This window comes from Caloenas nicobarica, chromosome 1, assembly GCF_036013445.1.
Source record: "Caloenas nicobarica isolate bCalNic1 chromosome 1, bCalNic1.hap1, whole genome shotgun sequence".
In the NCBI taxonomy this organism is placed as follows: domain Eukaryota; kingdom Metazoa; phylum Chordata; class Aves; order Columbiformes; family Columbidae; genus Caloenas; species Caloenas nicobarica.
The window spans coordinates 63,243,847-63,263,902 of NC_088245.1; the positions used below are offsets into that span (position 1 = coordinate 63,243,847).

At 46.6% G+C, this 20,056-nt stretch overlaps 2 protein-coding genes across 3 annotated transcripts in view; one reads left to right on the forward strand and one right to left on the reverse strand.

Moving 5' to 3' along the window:
* Nucleotides 1-135: 135 nt before the first annotated feature.
* Nucleotides 136-17,965, forward strand: DENND11 (DENN domain containing 11). 2 transcript variants are annotated; one of them, XM_065634803.1, is made up of 9 exons: nt 136-379; nt 6,369-6,468; nt 7,547-7,705; nt 8,372-8,525; nt 8,785-8,923; nt 9,395-9,526; nt 9,713-9,863; nt 10,357-10,425; nt 11,536-17,965. In XM_065634803.1, the coding sequence occupies exons 1-9, from the start codon at nt 142-144 to the stop codon at nt 11,729-11,731; spliced, it is 1,338 nt and encodes a 445-aa protein (XP_065490875.1). In that variant the 5' UTR covers nt 136-141; the 3' UTR covers nt 11,732-17,965. The 2 variants fall into 2 exon arrangements, with proteins under 2 accessions (XP_065490875.1, XP_065490885.1); XM_065634813.1 differs by lacking the exon at nt 136-379 and adding an exon at nt 2,025-2,110.
* Nucleotides 16,775-20,056, reverse strand: part of AGK (acylglycerol kinase) — a 40,148-nt gene continuing 36,866 nt past the window's right edge. Inside the window, exon 15 of the mRNA XM_065634825.1 lies at nt 16,775-18,530. Within this exon, the coding sequence (XP_065490897.1) occupies nt 18,393-18,530 (138 nt within the window). The 3' untranslated portion in view covers nt 16,775-18,392. The remainder of the gene's footprint in view (nt 18,531-20,056) is intronic.

The window sequence follows — 20,056 nt, forward strand, 5'->3', positions numbered from 1 at the left end:
CACCCCCTCCGCGTTGGGGGCGTGGCCTTCCGCGTCCCCGCTCCCGTAGCGTTCCCGCCCCGGAGCCGCCCCCGTCGGCGGCCGGTGCGGAGCTGGGGGTGCGGCGCGGCGCGGCGCCGTGCGGGCGGGGGGGCCGCGGCCATGGTGGAGCGCGCAGACGAGGCGCCGCTGCTGTTCTGGGCCGAGGGCCCCGCCGTGTCGGCGCCGCCGCCCGCGGCCGGAGCGGACAGTGGCGGCGGCGGGCGGCGGCTCGGCGGCGGCTGGAGCGCGGGGCCGTGGGGCGACGCGGGGCCGGCGGAGGCGGCGGAGCCGCCGCGGGCGGAGGCGGAGGAGGACCAGATCGTGGCCGTCTTCGTGGTCACCTTCGACCCCCGCACGGGTGAGCGGCGCCGGGGGCGGGCGGGACGGGGCGCGGGGGGCCGGGGCCTGCAGTGGTCGGCCCTGGGCTCCCGGTGCCGCTGGCGTGAGATGGACCGGGGCCGGGGTGCCCGCGGCTTGCATCCCTCCTCCCGCGGGGACCGCTCCCCGGCCGCCGTCACGGCAGCGTCGCCGGACCCCGGCGGAGAGCGGCCTGCGGGAGCCGGGCTGCACCTGCTCCCCCGGAGAGCGCTGCTTCCCGGCACTGCTGCCGGGCCGCCGTGCCCCGTCTGGCCTCCCGGGAGCGCCGTGCGGAGTGGGGGCCGTGGGGGCTTGGCCGAAAACGGAGTGTGAGCGGGGTTGCGTTTGGTCTCCATCTCGCCGAGAAGTTCCGGCGGGAGGAAGGCGCCGCTGCTGGTGCCGCTGCGAGGAGAGCCGGTGAGCCGGCGGGGGCGGGCGTAGCGCTGCCCCGCAGCGGTACACGGGACGGGGATCCTGCGGCCGGTGCCGGGGCACCCCCTGTGCCCAGCACAGCGTCCGGGCCTCAGGCTGACCCCCTGCCCAGCGCTGCCTTGGCGGCACCAACCTGTTAGCAGCATCTCTGGAGCACCCTTCTGCCTCCGTGCCGTGGACCTGTCTGCACCTATGGACAGTGGGTGGCGGGGATGGCAGCTGTAAATCTGCCCGGCACGCAGGGCATGATCCCCAGCAGCTCGGCTGTGTATTTCTTGGTGACCTGCGTGTTTAGAGGTTGGGCTCTGGTGGGATCTCTGGGACTCTTAGTGCTTTGGAGTGGAGTGCAGTGATCCAGGGGGGCAGAGGAGAGGAGTGAGGGAATGTTTTTTCCACTTTTCACTGCCATATCCATCTCCTTTGGCACTGTTGGACTTTGGTGTTGCATCACTTCTTTTACTGCTGGAGGTTATTCATTTCAAGCCTGCAAAACAGCATTTCAGAAAACATCTTAACTTTGTATTTTTGTATTCTTAGTCTTGCAGGTCTAGTGGTATCAACGAGACAGGATGTTCTGACAAAGGTAGAAAGTAGCACCTACCTCACATCTATTAACACAGGTACTGTGCTTAGGGGTCCCGAGACAGATCATTGGGTCTTTCAGCTGCCTGGCACCAGCCTGGGGTGCAAAGGTAAGAGTGGGGCATAGCTGAAAGTCTTGGTACGATCAGAAAGCTTAGGAAGTAGCTTGGGAGGTGCTAAGCCCATTTGTATCTAGATCTAGGAGTGAGCTCCTCTCTCCTCTGTAGACAGACACATTCTAAGTAAATCCATAGCAAAAGTACTGGAGACAGGAAGGAACTCTGTGAAGCATGGTGAGGTTCTTCTGTTGGAAGGGGGAGGTAACAGACATCATGTTCACAAGAGGGTCCCGATAGTGAAGACTGAATCCCAGTCTTGAGCTGAAAATCCCAAGGAGGCAGTGAAGAGAATGGAGCCTCAGGTGCGATGTGCTGTCAGAAACGCACACTGCCAGACAGCATGGCTGCTGCGTCCTGAAACACCAAAGGGCTTTTGAGAAGTTACCCGTTTCATACTGCACCATAGAGAGGTGTCTTCAGTCTAGAGGTCAGAGTTTCTTGACTCATTGAAATTCAAAATGAGATTGGATGTCATCTTTCCAACAGGAGATGGACAGGGGAGGTGTTTCTCATAAGTATCCAAAACACGGAAGAGTCCGGATGACTGCAGCAACGGGAGGTTGTCTTTCAATCTGAGAGCATATGCCTTCTACGAAATGGTGAGATTTTCTTAGTTGGCAGAAAGCTGAGCTTTCTCAGGAGTTTGTGTGAACCAGCTGTTGCTTTGAATGCAGTCCAAGGAAAGTTGGGAAACAGCTCTTCTCACATCTGATGTGCAGTTAATGTTGGGTGTCATCAGCCTCGGAGTAGTCTTGTCAGATCCTGGAAGATTCAGCCTCCCACTACTGCTCAGTGCTGACGCTGAATGTAAGGAGCGTGACAGGAGTGTGAGGAACACACCAGCAAATGTCAGCTCCACAGGTGGAGGGCAAAGTGCCCTATGGAGGATGTAGACTCAGAAAAAAGATCTTGACGCTGCAGTGGTGTAGACTTGCTTGGGTCAGAAAGAAGATATGGGAATTCCTGGGTCAACCACATCAGATGGCTTGAAAGACTTCTGTAATGCTCATAACAGGATCTGGTCCTTGTGTGTGACCTAAAGGACATCATCCACTCAACGTCTGAGCTGGAAACTTGCTTGAGCCTGCCCAAGGAAAGCACAGCAGACCTCCTTTGGTACCTTGCTCAGGCATGTGGAAGGCAGAATTTCTGTTGGTGGCTGGGAGGGTAGTTATGCCAGGTAATACCTACTCAAGTACAGGTGAGCAGTTGGATGAGAGATGTTTTACAGTAGAAGCATGAAGTGGTTACTACGCTAATAAAAAATGTAGCGTCTTTCCTCCTAAATTTAGGAGGGCTTGAAGCAGACAAGCTCAGTGTATCCAGTAGTTCTGGGGTACCAGGCCATTGTTACAGTTCTGCTGTCCCTGGGACTCTGTTGATGCTCATGTGAGTGGCTAAACATAAGAGCCAGAGGCAGCTTCTCAACCAGCGGTGCTGTCCTCACATCCAACATGGTGAACCTTGTGGCACTTGAGAAGGAGCTCTTTGCGCTGCTATTAAAAGGATGGCTGTTGCACTAATGCAGAGAGTGAACTGTAAATTAAGGGCAGAATTGTGGCAGCCCGGGAGCCAACCATGCCATCTGCTTGTTGCGCTTTGGCAGTCCCCTTCTTCAAGGAGCAACAAGTTGGGAATGCTCTGACACTTGAAAAGGTGTGAGCGTGGAGTCTGTACAAACTACCTTAAAGAGCACGGTCACACGGGGCTTTAACTAGGCTGCTGAATTTCCTAGTGAGAGTGTTCCCTTGGGCAGGTAGTAACAGAAGACCCAACGCTATCTTGGGAAGCAATGGAGATACATCTGGTAGGTGTGACTTACTTGGGATTAAGTCTGCTTTCCAAGATTCATCCTTGTCTTGGGTAAAGCAAGCAAAAAAAAAATTAGAGTGATAAATTTTGCTTTGGGAAGGGGATAAAGAAAGATGAAGCAAAGTCCATGACCACATCTACTCTGCCAGATCAGAATAGTCTAAAAGAGGCTGCACCTTCTTAGCCCTTTTTCTGTGATGGAGATGATGATAGTCAACCTTGCGGAGGTCCCACACGGTCTGCTGCCTTAAAGGGTGATGTGAGTAATGGAGGGAGATGAGAAGAGAAGGAAGAAATCCATTTTGCACCAGTGAACATGCAAATATTCTGTTTTTCTGTCCCGCATTTCTTCCATGCAGGAAATAGAGCCAGTGTAATGGCTAACGTCACACTTAGTGCTTCTTGTGTCCTGGCACAACATGGTAGCATTTCACAGCTGCGAACCCTAAAGATCTTGGGAAACATCTAATGGTGAGGAGGGCCAGGTGATGACCACCAAATGCTAGTGCCATCATCATTTCTGTAAGGATGTGAAAATCCAGGGGAGAGAAAATAGCAGAGAAAGAGGACGAACATCCTTAGCTTTGCACATCAGAAACTGAGAGTGCTGGTTCTGACCCGGCCTGGAGCAGTGAGACAGCTCCCAAGAGATCTCCAGATCTGCAGATTTGACTCTTGGCAGAACCTCTCACCCGCTCTCTAACACTGTGTGACTCTCACTTAGAAAGCTTCCCGTGTGCACAAGAGCTGCTTTCTGTGCGGGGAAGTGCAACGCTTCCTCTTTTTTTACAACATTGCTCCCTCCTCCAGTTCCTCGGGCAGGCTGGCAGTCACTATCACGTCTGGGTGAAGTCTCTCCTTTGTTTGCTCTACTGTTTCACCAGGTCGACTCTCTGTTTTTTCTTTTTATCTCCGCTTTTGTTTTCCAACTGCCACGTCGCCCGTACGTTCATAGGGCAAGGTGGTGTGAGGAACGGCCGGGAGCGCAGGTGCGGGTAGCTTGTGTCAGCTCTCAGCGACAGATCCCAGAAAAAAAAAAAAGCTGCGTGATATGCGAATTGGTTCTGTGGTTACGCAGAGGATAAGGATCTGTTTCAAAGAGTCTTTTCCTTCCCTGCTGCTGCAGAACAGACACTGTTTGGGCCACGTCCACTTCAACACCTCTGGAGTAGGTATTACACCTGATGTAGTGTTTTGTGACTAAACAAAGTCAAAGAGTTTCCTTTTCTCGATGATGCCCTTGCATATTGATCTATTAATGTATAGGTAATGACCAATAAGTGATTCTCTGCTGGGCAAGACTTAAAAGTGGATCTGGCCTTAACCACAGTTTTGTGGTTAAGAGGCAACAGTCTTAAGAGTTTACTTCCTCAGCCTTTCAAGGAAGGGTCTTGCACCTTTAAAAAGAAAACCAAACACACACACACACACAAAAGAAACCCCTTCAAACAACAAAAGTCAACATCTATATATAATATGCAAAACCAACAGGGGACCGGGCAGGCTGACATGATGTCACTGGCTTTCTCTGCCAGCCTTTCACACGCCTCAGAGGCGAAGACGCTTTACAGCAGAGCTCTGTGGTTTGGCGTGTGATTGCACAGAGCTGTGCTGGGGGTCACGAGGCTGCCACTGCTCCCCAGCCAGCCCGGCTCTGCGGGAGAGGTCCACTCGTGGGCTTAGAAGTGGTTAGTTGGATGCAAAACCCCTCCTGTTGCCGCACTTAATGCTGTTGGTTTTTTTTGAAGTCCTTGCCAGGCAGGGCTGGGGGAGGTCTGCTGAATGCAGTATCTGTGTGAGAAGAAAAATAGCCTATTTAAATGTCAGTAGCTAAGCCCAACTCCTGTGTGACAGTGCACACACATACTTGTGCAGTATGAGTAATGGCACAACAGACAGGCTTCAGAAACGAGGCTTCATATTTAAATATCTCTAAAAGTCTCAGCACAGCTGGGATGCTTACCCCAAAGGGCGGTGGAAGGACTGTACCAGTAGAAAGCGTCGTCATGGTGCATCTGCCATTGCATTATACTGAAGAATGTTTGTTTGCTTTGTTGTTAAAATGAAGTCACATTACTTCCAATGCCGTTGCTATGGGCAGGCTGACAGAGTGGGAACTCAGTGGGTGAACCTGGAGCACATCTGGGTGCACTGGGAGAGTCCAGATGAGCAGGTTTGGCTCTGAAGTGCTGCCATGGGAAAGCCAGTCCTCCTTTTTTGTCCATGGTAAACCTGCCAGCAGCAGGGCAGGACTTCATCAGCTTTAGGGACTTTTTGTGACTTCTCTGATACCATCAGTTCTAGGATCAGGCTCCTCAGGTGGCCTTTTCCACTGAACAACTGCATGCTTTCTGGCTGGGTTGGCAGGTGACAGACGTTTGCTAATCTTGATCTAGCTTGTAATTTATGTGCTTTTTTGTTTGGTTATTCTAGCATGCACAAACATGTCACAGTACTTGGATCACCTCAGCCTCCATATAAAGCTTCAGCTAACTCCTCCTATCCTAAACTACACGAGCGGTTCCAGGGAAAAGGAGTGATGATTGGGATCCTGGCTTAGGGGCTTCTGTTTGACCCGCCCTGTCAAGCATAGCCAAAGGAGGATGTTGATAGTGGTATGAGCTCTCACAGAAACTCATCCTAAAAAGCGGCAGTTTATACTTTGGGTTCTTTCTATACTGGATACTTATGTCAACAGCCTGAATGGAACAGCATTAATACCATAGCTCATCCACTGTCAGGTAAAATTGTAGCTGCTCTGTGATTAACTGTATAAACCTACAAAATAGCACTAGCGTCAGAAACAGCTCCAGAAGTTCTGCAATATCTGGGTGTTGTGCTGCAACAAGTAAACGTTTGCAGGAGATATGTGGAGTACAGTATGTCACCTACTGTCTGTGACAATTTAGGAATTTCAGAATTGTGTTAGTGCACTGTAACTGGCATCCCAGTGATGCAGAAGCAACAACTTGCTGTTGCTGGTGTTTGCCCTTTAGAAGTGAGTGCTGTGACCAAGTTTACTCAAATAAATTTGCTTTTCTGCAGGCAACATGGTGGAGTGGTGTTTGCCCCAAGATATTGATTTGGAAGGCGTGGAATTCAAATCCATGGCAAGCGGGTCTCACAAGATCCAGTCAGATTTCATGTGAGTGTGTCTGAGCTATATTCTTTCTCTTAGCTATACGTCTACACCACCATCCCTTAATTCATAACATTCAAGAAAAATACCACTCATGAAGTTAAGTTCCTGTATAAATGTGCTGCTAAACTGTACCTAGCTGAGCCAAAGATACTCTTCAGATACTCTCAACATCATACAGAGTACCAGCGAGTTGTGTGGGATTTGCTGTGTGACAGCTTTGGTTGTGGAGGTCAACTGGTGAATGGGGCAGGCCAGCTTCTCAGTGGTGTGCAAATTTTAATGTGTTTTGGGTAGATCATAACTGTACTGCCACTATTGGAACTGTCAGCAGAAGCCAAGGGGAAGGGGAAAGAATGGCAGAACTGAAATGGGACGGGTTTTAAAGGCACTGGAGTTAGAAAAAGGTTCTTAATTCTGGCAGTGCTTTTGGATCCTTTAAATGTTGTGATAAACAGTCCTTGCACACTTTCTTCTTTGCTAGCTTCTTCCTTCTGTGGGAAGACATAAGCTAGGAATTTTCTGCGTTCCCATCATTTTACACTCAGTGTTGCAATGCAGCAATATTTTGCAATGAATTGCAGTGTCATGATTCCTTTTGGTCAGGAATAACAGTTACTTTCTCAAAGGCCTGTGAACTCACCCTTGCACTCAGGTAGAGTATGTCTGAATGTGCTGGCACCCAAAATATGACCAGGTAGCTAGACTATACTCACAACTTCATGCACTGCAGGCTCTTCTTCTTTGAAAGAAGGGCGTTGCATTGGCTGGGCTCTGCATCCTCTGTAAGTCTTCCTTCCAAGTTCTTTCGCTACCTGTGTTCCTTGCGAGCCCGTGACGTGGCCAGGAGGGGCTTTAGTGGTAGTGGCACTGGGAACTCTTCCCTTGAACGTTCTGTCTCGTTCCTGAGAAGGTTAGGACACTTGAGGCCTGCCCTCAGCCCTTCAGGTAGCGGGGTGTGATTTCAGGGGGTTCCCTAAAGAAGGAACTGTGTTCCTAAAACAGTATTTTTGGCGGTCAGTTACCTTTATTTCTTCCCCTTCCCTCTTTTTAACATTAACCTTTCTGTCACGTTTGTCCCCAGTTATTTCCGGAAAGGGCTCTGTTTTGGTCTGGCTTGCTTTGCCAACATGCCCGTGGAGAGTGAGTTAGAGCGTGGTGCCCGCATGAAGTCCGTGGGGATTCTCTCCCCCTCCTACACCCTGCTGTATAGGTACATGCACTTCCTGGAGAACCAGGTCAGGTAAGTTCCCTTGGGAATGGGACTGGCCACTGGGAGAGGGAACGTTGCCTTGACGGAGAGCGGTTGTAGGTGTTAAGAATTTGGCTACACTGCTGAGCTATGATTTCCTTGCATGACCGCTTCTCCAGAAAAAGTTACAGGTTCAGAACGGGAGGGAAACAAGGAACTGATTAGGAGTAGTCCGTTCATTGCTAACAGGCTGGTCAGATGCTATTCAAACCCTACTTATTTTGTTGGGACAAAAGTGTCATGGAGATAGTTGAGAGGACAAGAAGATCTCCTTTTCTCCTTCTGAAAATCATTTTACTAAGGGCTCACAAAAGGCTTCTAAACCTTTGGCGGTGATCCTGTCTAGGTGTGTGCCTCAGCTGTGTTGAGTGGGCCTGGCAGGGAAAATGGTGATGGTAGAAGGGAAACCTCTTCCTACCTGAGCATATTTTAAAACAGGATCAGTCCTCTGCATACCTCAGCTCGCTGTCTGCCCGTGTTCTCTGCCTGCACTGAAAGCTGGTGTAACTCTCCCGCTTTGGCGGCCCTCCGGGATAAGTCTGTGCAACTGAGGCAACTCGGGCACTTTTGCCAGCTGGGCAAGCAGATGCTGGCTGGGGGCAAGGCACTAAATAAGTCTGGAAACACTACAGATCTGTTTTTTCTTTTCTTTTCCAGACACCAGCTGGAGATGCCAGGGCACTACTCCCATCTAGAGGCGTTCTATGATGACAAGAAAGGAGTTCTCCCTGATAGCAAGGGCACCCCCACCTCTCAGCAACCTGTCCACTGGCTGCCGTCCATCCACAGATACATGTACCCAGAGATGAAGGTGAGGCAGGTGCTCTGAGGCTTGCGGGAATGTGTAGTGCGCTGCTGCTCCTTGCTGATGTCTCATACTCCTTTATATAAGCAGTCAGTCCAGCGCTTTGTAAGCTGCTTTAGATAAGATTTTGTTACTGGGACTGTTAGAAGCTGCAGTTCTCTGTCATTGCTGTGTGCTGGTCTTGCTGCCACATTTATACTGAGCATCTGTGCATGTGTCCCTGTTTCACCTCTGAGCCGTTTTTTCCCTTTCCCTCCACCTGCAGATCACACACCCTGCTGGCTGTATGTCTCAGTTCATCAAATTCTTCGGTGAGCAGATCCTCGTCCTCTGGAAGTTTGCCCTGCTGCGCAAGCGCATATTAATATTTTCACCGCCCCCAGTTGGAGTTGTCTGCTATAGAGGTATGTTTCCAGGGACACCGCAGAGCTCTGATCTAGTAGGCTGGAGCACTGCAGAAATGCCTGTGGGTACCAAGGGGATAGACATCATGTAGGTCTTCAAAATCTATTGTAACCATTCCTTCTGAAGACACTGTTCAGCCTGCATTTACCCATTTCCTACAAAATGCTTTTCTTCAGGCCTTTCGGGTAAGGACATACCTGGCACTGTCAAATACAGTTCCTGTCAACACAGGAAAACAAGAGTGCTGAATGAATTTGTGGAATCTAGAACAGGGGGGTCCCCACGGGAGAAATGATTATTTCCTATCCAAACCAGGATGTCCCCACTTGGGAGGTTCTGGTGGTCAGAGGCATTTCAAAGCTCTCACCATTGTTTTCATAGAAGCGTGTGGGAGAACTGGGTAAGCGGGGCTCAGAACGTCCTTGAGGGAATACGGAAAGCATCTCGGGATGTACTTCTCTTGTCCGCAGTGTACTGCTGCTGTTGCCTTGCCAATGTTTCTCTGCCTGGTCTTGGAGGAACTGTCCCAGAGTCCAAACCATTCTTTTATGTGAATGTGGCAGACATAGAAATGCTGGAGACGGAAGTATCATATGTGGCCTGTAAGTATGGTGGATTGGGTGTGACATGTTTAACTTCAGGCTGCAAAATGTCTTGAGACACCAGACTGTGGAATGAAACTGATGAGAAATAGGATGTGCATGGAATGGCTAACTATGAAAACAGGAGAGAACAGTTGATCTGCTGGGAAAGCAACATGCTGCTCTGAAAACCTCTGGTTTTGACAGGTACAACAGAAAAGATCTTTGAGGAGAAACGGGATCTCTATGATGTCTACGTGGACAACCAGAATGTGAAGACACATCATGAACATCTGCAACCACTCCTGAAAATTAACAATGCTGACAAGGAGAAGTACCGACGGCTCAATGACCAGAGGTAATAACAGATGTCTGGGTGGTCTTGGTCCTGATAGGAGAGCAGTGCAACATGGGATAAAGAGGACACTACCCATTTGTACTTTTTCTTGTTGTCTTAGTGTTTTCAAAGTTTCCCACTGCTTCAGCTCATCTCTTTGAGATTCTGGTTCCACTGTAGCTGCCTTGTATGACTGGGCACTCTGCACATGTGTGTTCCCTAACTTATGATTACTCTGTCAGTGAGCTGATGGAGCAGATAGAAGGCAGGAAGAGAAGACGAGGTTGTGACTCACTGTTGGTTCACCACTGATCAGTAGCAGAACTGAAAACAGAGCCTGATTTCTAGTCCAGTGCCTTATAAAGACTACTCCATTGCCTCGGACATTGGGGCAACAGTGTTAGTCTGATTGGTCTCCAAGAAATTGATGTGAAGATTTAGTTGTAATCCTTGTCTTATAATGCTTTGAGGTTCACTGTAGGTATGTGCATTTAATCTGTCTCCCTTCTCTCAGGCAGATGTTAATGTATTCTCAAGAAGTGGGTGAGGATTGTAGCTCCTGTGAAGAGGACCTTTTCATCTTGTGAGTGGCTACCTCTAATACTTAGTTGGACACTGTTAGGCTTAGGGACCCTCTTTAACTGATTTCATGTTGCACTGGTTTGGCATATTATGAAACATCGTGGTTAACGTAATTCCATAGTCAGCTCTCTTCCGCTAGGGATCCAAGAACCAAACTGGCTCTTCCTCTTCAGATCATCTTCCTTTCAATTTGAGAAGCCAAACACAGCCTTATTAGTCTCCACTGGGGTCTCTTAAGTGCTGGGAGGGAGAAGGGAGTTTTAAAAACACAATTAGAAATGCAAGAATCCCCTCCCATTTTTGGAAAACATAAGCACTTTTCATGCTAGAACATTTGGCTTAGACAAGGACAATGTCTGTGGGAAGCAGGCACTGTACCATGCAGGGGGAGGTAGAGTGTGGAGATGACACCTGCGTGTGAAGGATTGGCCCATTGATGTGCCTGCCTTTGTACTTGGCAAGCAGAAGAACCAGAACTGGGTGTAGAGCATGAGGTATGGAATCAGATGAATGCTGCGCCTCTGCCACCTTCACTGCCTGTTGCTGTTGTTCACAGTCTGCAGCAGGTGAGAAGGAGTGGGATGGAACTGTGGGAAGGGCTGTCAGGGCGGAGCTCTCAGTGTTGAGCTGCACAGATGTAGTCAGAGCTCTTCCTGAACAGCCTTGCACGTTCCTGGGAGAGCACTAGGTAAGTAGTAGCTCTCACTGCTGCGTTCTGCACCAGCAATGGAGAATTTATTTATCCGGTGGCTTACCAGATGGATGACAACACTGCTTCCTCCTTCACATTATGGGAGCTATAGGTCTGATGTACCCACTTGGCTACCACAAAATACACACTATCTGATAAGGTGGCATGCTTCTGAAGAGCGAAACGCCTGCCATAAATCAGGCAGACAGAAGCACCGCTGTACGTTAAAGGTTACTGCTTTATCTGTTTATTCTGAATCATCCCTAGAGCGGATGGAAAACTACTACAGTGTCACCTAAGAAGCTGGGATCTATGATTAAAGGGGGTTACATGCAGTTCTGGGGCTCTGCTGCCTGTTTGGTAAATTTGCTATCTTTAAGGGGCTCCAATGCCATCATCTTAGCTAACTTTATCCTACAGGTTTTTCATGGAGCAGAACAACCGTATATTTCAGACGCTGATGGAGGTGTCGGCCAGCCAGGACAAGACACTGACAGCTGACCATGCACGAGGCATGGGCCTGGATCCCCAAGGGGATCGAAGTTTCCTTATGGACCTGCTGGAAGTATATGGCATTGATGTTATGCTAGTCATTGACAACCCCTGCTGCACCTAAACCAAGGGCAAGAGAGATGGGGAACAAAGATCCACTTTTTAAAGACTACCAGACATTGTTTAGGATGATCACTGGAACTCACCACAGCCACTGGACGGATCTCATTTTATTTAATAACTTTATATGGAGAGTATTTATAATTTTAAAACAAAATGTGATTTTATTTTCTCCCCATCAGCTTCCCGATGGGTACCTCCTTCAGGCTTTTTGTTTGTTATTGTCTCTCATTCATTTGTGGTTTTGTTTTGTTTAGATAGGACCAGTGGCATCCTCACTGTTGCCAGTGATAGCTAGGTTTTTGCCTAACCTGGATAGCTGAGGGCTGAAGACTTCAGGAAAGCACTTTGTGTGGATGGGGACCAGTGTGAAAAGCTGTAGCTGAGCTCTCAAGACTTGACTGGAAAACCCTCCTATCATCCCCTCTTCCACTTGGGGATTGAAGAGAGCTTCATAAAACATTTCCTATCCTACCATGTTTATTGGTGGGGACAGTTAAACCAATGATAAAAAAAAGACTCCTTTAAACACCCCTCACCCAACTTCTAGCAGCTGAGTTGGAATGGCAGAAGCAAGTCTGGGATATGGGGGTGCTACATGATCTTCTATGACTTTACTTACCAGAGTGGCACGGTTTCACTTCCAGCATTTGAGGTGGTATAAACTGGCAAAGACTACACCTGCCTATCTCATAGCTGGAGAAGAGCACTATCCCTGCTTAATCCGTCCTTCTACATCCTCTGGTTTTCAGTTGCATCACACCTGCTTCTTCGGTTCAAAATCTTCAAACCAGCAAGACGGTCTCCCATTTAACAGGGACCAACATCACTGAGCCACCTTGCAGTTGCCATGCTCTCCAGCCTCAGCTCAGATGGTGCTGGGCAGGACTGGGTTGAATAAGTATGCTCTAACTAATGTCCCTAGCCCTTTGTAGCAGATGGTGCTTGTCACTCCTTTGCTTTAACATTGTCTGCAGATCCTCTTTTTGTCGCGCAGCCTTCAGCACTGCCTGCCACTGTCCTTGGCTTTATGTGAGACAAGAGAGCAGTATGTGACCTTTCAGCTGGAACAGCTTTGCAGTTCACAGGGGGTTCCCTTGCTGTTAAGGGTTCTTAACTGGCACAGCTGCTAGAAGCAATGCCTAACAGCAAGCCTTTCTATTTCCCTGAGCAGAAAAGCTGTAGAACCAGATGAACAGTGTTTCTCATTCTTGTGCTGTGGAAAGAACAGGATTCAGTTCACACAGGGCCAGTGGTTCCCTCCAGGACGGCTATCCCTGTAAGAGTAATCCAGGAACAGTACTGTGGGTTCTTGGTGTGACATACCGCTTTGCCCAAAATCCTTCAGCCAGTAGTAGCATCAGGTTTAAGCTAACTGTTCTTCCTGAACTGTGGCTACAGCTAATTATCTGCTGCTTCTACCAGAATAGACTTCAGCACCCTTGGAGCCTTTCTGCAGTTTGTAGAAATACAAACTGTAGCTGATGTATCCATTTATCCTGGCATTTTATAGGATGAGACAAGAGCCTCAACCACCAAAGTCTCACCCACTAATTCTTTTTAAAACAGGTGAAGCAAACGTTCTCCAAGTAGACCCTCTGTGGATTGTCTCCCTCTGGAAGGAAGGAGGCTGGCATGTCCTGTTTTTCCTTGAAGGCTGTCTGCAGCAAAGGGGTAATTTTACTTGCTGTGGATCCAGAGGCTTTAGTGAGGTGTGGGATCAGGGGCCTCACAAGGCTTCTTGCACAGTTCGTTGGTATGAGTTTCAGTGTATTATGTTCTTGCAGTCTGCCTGTCTCTGAGCAGTTCCTCCCTTGCCTGCTTTTTCAGGGCTTTGGATGTTTTTGTACAGGAGAAAACGCTGCTGCTTATATTGCCAGTTGCTCACAACTGTAACGTAATCATCCTTAAAAGTTTGGGGGAAAAAATGAAGCAAGAGGAAGAAAATGGAGCTCAATATCATGTAATTGGAAAGACCAGTCTCTTAAGGAAAGGCTTTGATTTTAAATTGACACCTCTAATATAAAAGTGGCCTGCAATCTCCATGCTTTTTTTCTCATTTCTACTTTAGTTTTAACATGCTGTTTGCAGTGAAGATCCCCAAGGAAGTATAGCTGGCACTTACTTAACATCCTTCAGATATAAAAAAAGGAACTGAAACTGGTCTCTAGCAATTCTTCCTCTCACTTTCTTAAAAGCTTGCTACATAGTTTAGCTGTGTTCAGCTGCAAATGACTTTCTATTTTCTTTGATGTCAGTAGTTCTGCTGAACTAAATAGGAACAAACCTTTAGTTTGTTGCTGAAATTTTACAGCCTTTGCAGTCAGAGGCTTTCTAACACCTTGCATTGGCGCACTACGTTCACAGGCTGTCAGAACATCAGATCTACTAGACAGCACTGCTAGAGCCCACCAAGCAGAACCTCCTGAGATTACTATTTGACATTAATTAAACCTCTGCTTTTCAGGAACTAGGTTTTCAGTTGTGAGCAGTAGCATGGGTGCAGAAGCATCAAAGCAAGCAGATACTGTAAAAGTAGCATCCGTCCTACTTCCCAGCTGGATGGCTACAGCCTATTTTGCTCTTCCTTGTAATTTTGCTTCTCTACAGCCTCTCTTGGCAGGCGACGGCTACAAAAGTCAGGAATTTGCCAGACAGAAAACAGAACAAAAAGACTTATCTGTCCTAACCTTTTTTGATTCACTGGGAAAGAACTTTCCACCTGCACTCTCCTTTTCTAATAGACACTACTTTTATTGTTATCACATGTGGAAAATCCTTGATAAATGGGTAACACACATAGCCACAGCTTGGGCCATGAAGGCTTGTTCAGCAGGCACTTCCTGTGTGGAACCAACTTCACTGAATCTTACGTTTCCAGGAGATGATAACATAATTCAGGGTAAAATAATTAAGTACAGACATTTAAGGTTCCTTCCTTGACACTTACTAGTTGCTTTTTTCAACACTAGCAGCTGGAACGGAGGCAGTTATTTGGTGTATTTGGAATTAAAGGAGGGAGGAAGGTGTGGCATAAGGTAGGAGATTGCTGATTACTACAAAACCCTCTTCTGTGTTTGAAGGATTTTGCCATTACAGTGGTGCCCCTAATTTCTTTAGTGTGATATCTCTGGTCAGTTGCTTGTGAACAGAGCCCAGGCTGAATGGTGGCTACAGTTTACCAGGTATGTCCTGTGCCCTGGTAGACACAATCAAGGATGTTCTTCTCTAACACCCAAGTCATAGTACAGCCATTGGAGGTTCTCAGTTGATACTTGTTTGAGTTTAGGCGGGAGAGCAAGAGCTTCATAGCTGCATCTTAACACAAGCGGCACTCGAAATGTATAATCAAGTAAGGAATTATTATTACTTGTACAATCTGGATTGGAGGGTAAAACCTGAGAAAGAGAAGCTAGGTTTTTCAGTCTGAACAAAGGATACCCTGCCAGACACTTAAATCATGCAAAAGTTTTCTCACCGCAGGGTTAGGCTGAGCTGCATAGAGACAAGTACAATGAGAACTGTAATGGATACTAGGAGAAGGGCATTTTACTGAATTAAGAGTTCAGATTTGTTTCGAGACATGCTAATATCTTCTAGCATATATGAAGTAGTTGCTCTCATGTATGTTAGAGTTAATGGTCATGGCTGTCATAGGAGAAGAGTTCACCTATCCAGCATCCTTATGGGCAGAACAAAGTTCCACCATATTTTTAAGAGAAAGTAGCTTACTCTACAGCTTATTCTGTAAAGCAGTGTTACTGTGGTACTTCTTCCATTTTAAGATTAATGGGCAAAAAGGCAAAAAGCGGCCCTCTTGGTGACAGACTATGCAAGGGACAGGCATGCTTTGCTCTGGGAGGGGGAAAGGTGGTGGTTTCTGGAATAAGAGGGCAAAAGCACTCCACCTTACTGTGAAAGTTTAGGCACAAAGCATGCGTACTAAACCAAATTCTCTCATAGCTCTTCTAAGTTACTTGCAGTCTCCTTTCTGTGCCCCCAACCCTCCAAGCTAGTGGCCTAGTGATTATGGGAGAAGACAACATAAACATCTTTTGCGAGGGACTGGAATGTACTGACTTAACAGAATGATATGTCTGTCTAAAATAGAGGGTACTAAATGCCTGCGAACCAGAATTTCAGGTCTCGGTTAATGCAACATGCCCTTCAAATGGGAATGTTTAATTGTGGTTAAAATAAACAGGTGCCTTGGGCTGGTCCATCATTAGGCTGTTATCCTTCCTTTTCATTTATGTTATAGTATTTTCAGTTCTCCTAGAAAAGACTAGAAGTTGAACCCAGGATAAGTGTTTTCACAAGTGGGACCTGGGATTCTACTCCTCCTTCCTGTCTTTGTAGTTTGTATACAAAGAAAGTTATCTGTCTTGCTGTCAGACAGAAACATGAGAACTGAGTCCATTCCTCAACACCCTAGGCAATGGGTTCAGTGTATGTAATAGTTCCCTCACACCTCCCCTCAGAACATTGCAATTCAGAGGTCTAGAACTACCCCATAATGGGAGACCTCTGAACTGTAGAGGAAGGGGAAAAATTATTTGAACGGTATTTATACAAGCTACTCAACTTCTGCTGATATGAATACACAAATAGCAGCTTGTGTCTCAGATGATCCTTGGTACTTCAACATCAGAACAGCATTAACAGCACCAATTCTGAAGGGAGCTCTTGGTTACCCTCAAGCAAGGAATCACATTGCAATGGGAGCCCTGCGTCTGATACTATAGAAGAGAATTAGTCATTTTGCCTGTAAAATGGTGCAGATGAACCAGAAGCTAGTGCCCATCATCTCCTCCCTTGCAGCAGGCTGGTCGTAGTTTTAACACCTGTGATGTCGTTTGCATCTTGCAGATGTGTGGTTGCTCCCATAGGCCTGTGGCTGTGTAGAGAAACTGCTTACTAAAAAACATCGGTATTTTTTAATACGATTAAAGCTTACCTTTTTGAAATGGCTGCTGCCTTGTCTTTCCTGCCACTTGAGGAAAACCAAAACAAAACATAAAAACATTGCTGATTTTATTACAGAAGCATCAGCTTGAGCAAAAACTCAGTTGGTGAGAACTGCCTCTGACTCTGAATGAGCCAGTGGCTGCAGAGCAATGTTCCAGGTGTCTCTGTGGCAAGCAAAAAGAGCAGAGCACAGCCAGCATGTTCCTTGGAGAGTGACCCTGGGCACTCTTAACTGCTGCAGATCAAAAGAACGACAGCACAACACAGGCGCTATCACCAGCATAACTATAAAAAAGAACTAGCAGGCTTCCACTCCCCTAGATCTTCACCAAGACATGGATGAGAGCTTGCCCCAAGAGCTTAGGTGATTAAGTTTCTCCACACTATAGTCAAGGGAAGGGCAGCATTCAGTTTGGTTCCAGCACCATGCAGAAAACCAACTCTACTTCCCCTTTCAAAGCATTTTTCCTTCAGCAAGTCTCCAGCAGAGGATGCTGTAGCAGCAGCCAGGATGTAGTCTTTAACAGAGCTGCTCCAAGTCAGTTCACTAATGTCCTTGTTTCAATTACAGCAAAGAATCAACAGATGACCTTAGACTAGATCACAGTGTAACACAGGGACTATGTACAAACAGCCATCACATCAGAAAAATAAGCTTTTTTTTCCAGTAAGTAAGGCAGTCATGTGCACTTGTAAGTTATAATAAGAAGGGCAGCAGATAACCTTGCCTAAGTCAATAATATTTTCTTTCAGCAATTAAAGTGAAGCTATAAACAAAAGCTCAGAAAAGCAACGAAACTAATTAAGGTACTGAGTCTCAAGGGGATGTAGGTTGCCTAAGAAGTGGTGAGCACTGTTTACATTCAAGAAGAGCAACCAGACACAATGAGTAATAAAAGTTATTTGGATGCCCTTATTTGTGCCATACTACTACAGGAATAAAAGGCATACTTACAAAAAAGACTGATTGGGATTGTTAAAGAGTCTTTCCACATGTACTTCATAGAGCTTTGAGTCAATTACGACATTTTCCAATATGCTTCTGTATGACATACCTAAACTTGCACATAGGAATATATTTCTACTATATTATTAACTGGAACTCTGTGCTGTAGAATCTGGCAGGATGAAAAAAAAAACAAAACACACCAAATAACCAAATATATGTGGGAATTTTTAAACTTCCTCTGAAGCTTTGTAAAACTGATCTGCTGTTTATTCTGTGATAGAGTAGATAACCAACCACCTGTTTTAATGTGGCAATTCCAACATTTCATGGACTTCCTTATCATTATTCTCCCCAAATATTTTTTTTCCAAGATCCCAGGTTTTGTAAGATTTAGACACAGATAAAGTAGACCTAAACTCTTAAAACAAGAAAAGTGTGCTTTCATTTTACTTTAATATACAATTGCAGTAAAGCAGTAGCATCTGGCACACAGCACTCAGCCTGCAGTGCTGTAAATGGAACACTGATGACTTCTTTGAGGAAAGAAAAAGATGCCATCAAGTTAACAAGTATTTCTCAGAATTTTCATTTGCATTTTTAACCCCCTTTGAGACTAGCCAAATCAGCCACTTCCAATGGAAGTACCTTGTACATGAGTCTGGTGGGGTTAATCAAGTCAGTGAGGTCTAACATGCCTTGTCGAGACCCTGATAAGACTGGTAAACACTGGCCCCTTTGACATGAATTCTCATTGTACCGCTGCAGGGAGCACCTGCTCCTTCACTCTGGGATCACAGAAGAACCGGAGTTTCCGGGGCAATAGCTTCACCTCCACAGGCATCGCTTCATGCTCCTCATTATCAATGCCAAAGGATCCCTCAGTGCCCTGTGTACAGATAACAGTGCTGATCAGGGTTTAACATAAAACATATTATTTCAGCAATGCTGTAATACCTGACTTTACTAATAGACTCCAGTTGAATACTTAGCTGAGTCTTAACCAAGGTGCCCCCCTCGCCCTATGCCCTCCAGCCCATTTGGTCTCAACAACATAGTGAGAGCTACCCTTCACTCCACATAATATATTAAGAGTTTCTTGCATAAGATGTAACCTCACTAAGTTGCTAATTGGTGACAATTAAGTGCTAGGGAGCTTTAATGACCCACATTGCCTATAGTGAAGGATTCTTTGCTATTGGAACTACAATTATATGCACTTAGATCTTGGTCTACCAGTGGTGACAGAAGCTAATCGGCAGAAGTGCCTGTTAAATAACTCCTATTAAATCCATGTCACAAACACCTTTTGGGATTGTTTTACTATATTGATCTGAAACGTGAGATGCAACATAATTCATAGGTAAGGAATCAGCACTAGAATTTTCTTGAGTGTTTTCTGTAATGCTGATAAAGTCAGCAATGATTAAAACAATTCATCAAAATGGCAGGTTGAGTTTACCTAAACACATTTGGTGACTGCTTTGCATGCACATGACTCGAGGCAGCGCTATGTTGCACGGATACTCAAACTAGCTCTAAGTGAACTGGTACACCAGGACAGCACGGATTAGAGACAGTAGCATAAGTCCTGGAAGTTGAGAGGATCAACATATCCCACTCCTCTCCAAACCTGGTGAGACTCATCCCAGCTGCCTCCAGTTCCTTCATGACAGTGAGGTCAAGGAACTGAACAGCACTGCTTTGCACCATGCACATGTACTGTCTTTGCAGCAGCTGCAGTATGCAGAGTTCATTTTATGCCACAACCTTACTTATGGCTCAGCTGTCCTCAGCCCAGGACTCCACAGTATTCTTTCAGAACCACAAAATTACTGATACGAGCTCAATGCAAGCATTAGGATGCTGGCTAATCATGACATTATAATTCATGATTTTCACTTCATAGCCACAGATTTTTTTCACTTTTTGGTATGTTCTGTTCTCTCTTAATATGAAATCATTTTACTGAATGATAAATCATTTGAAAACAGAAATTATCTAGAAGACTGACTTCATGTCCTTGCAAAAGCAAGAAACAGTCCTCCCCAAGGCTGCAACGACAGCCTCTTCTTTCCAAGAGGCAACAAGAGACTAATCTAAACTATACTGGCAGACACAGTTTTGATTTATTTTTCAGCCTCATCTATTCAAAGTTTCAAGAAACTTCACTGTGATCTGAGCCTTGCTGCCTTGTGTCACCCTCCTTGGTCTCCATAAAGCTTCTAATGTTTATCTTCTCTGCAGCACAATCCCATCCACTGTAAAATGTAGACAAGGAATTCAGTCTTCAATACTAAGAAGAAGATGAGTATATGCAATACACCTGAGTAAGAGACCATTTACAGCCACCGCTGCTGTCTACATAAAAGGTCTGTCACTATTTACTGGCAGAATGAAGTTCCCTCTCTGGTT

Coding starts and splice junctions, on each gene's coding strand:
- DENND11 (XM_065634803.1), top strand. CDS start 142: ATGGTGGAGCGCGCAGACGAGGCGCCGCTGCTGTTCTGGGCCGAGGGC. Junction 8,526..8,784: donor ACATGTACCCAGAGATGAAG/GTGAGGCAGGTG, acceptor CTCCACCTGCAG/ATCACACACCCTGCTGGCTG. Junction 9,527..9,712: donor GGAAGTATCATATGTGGCCT/GTAAGTATGGTG, acceptor TGGTTTTGACAG/GTACAACAGAAAAGATCTTT.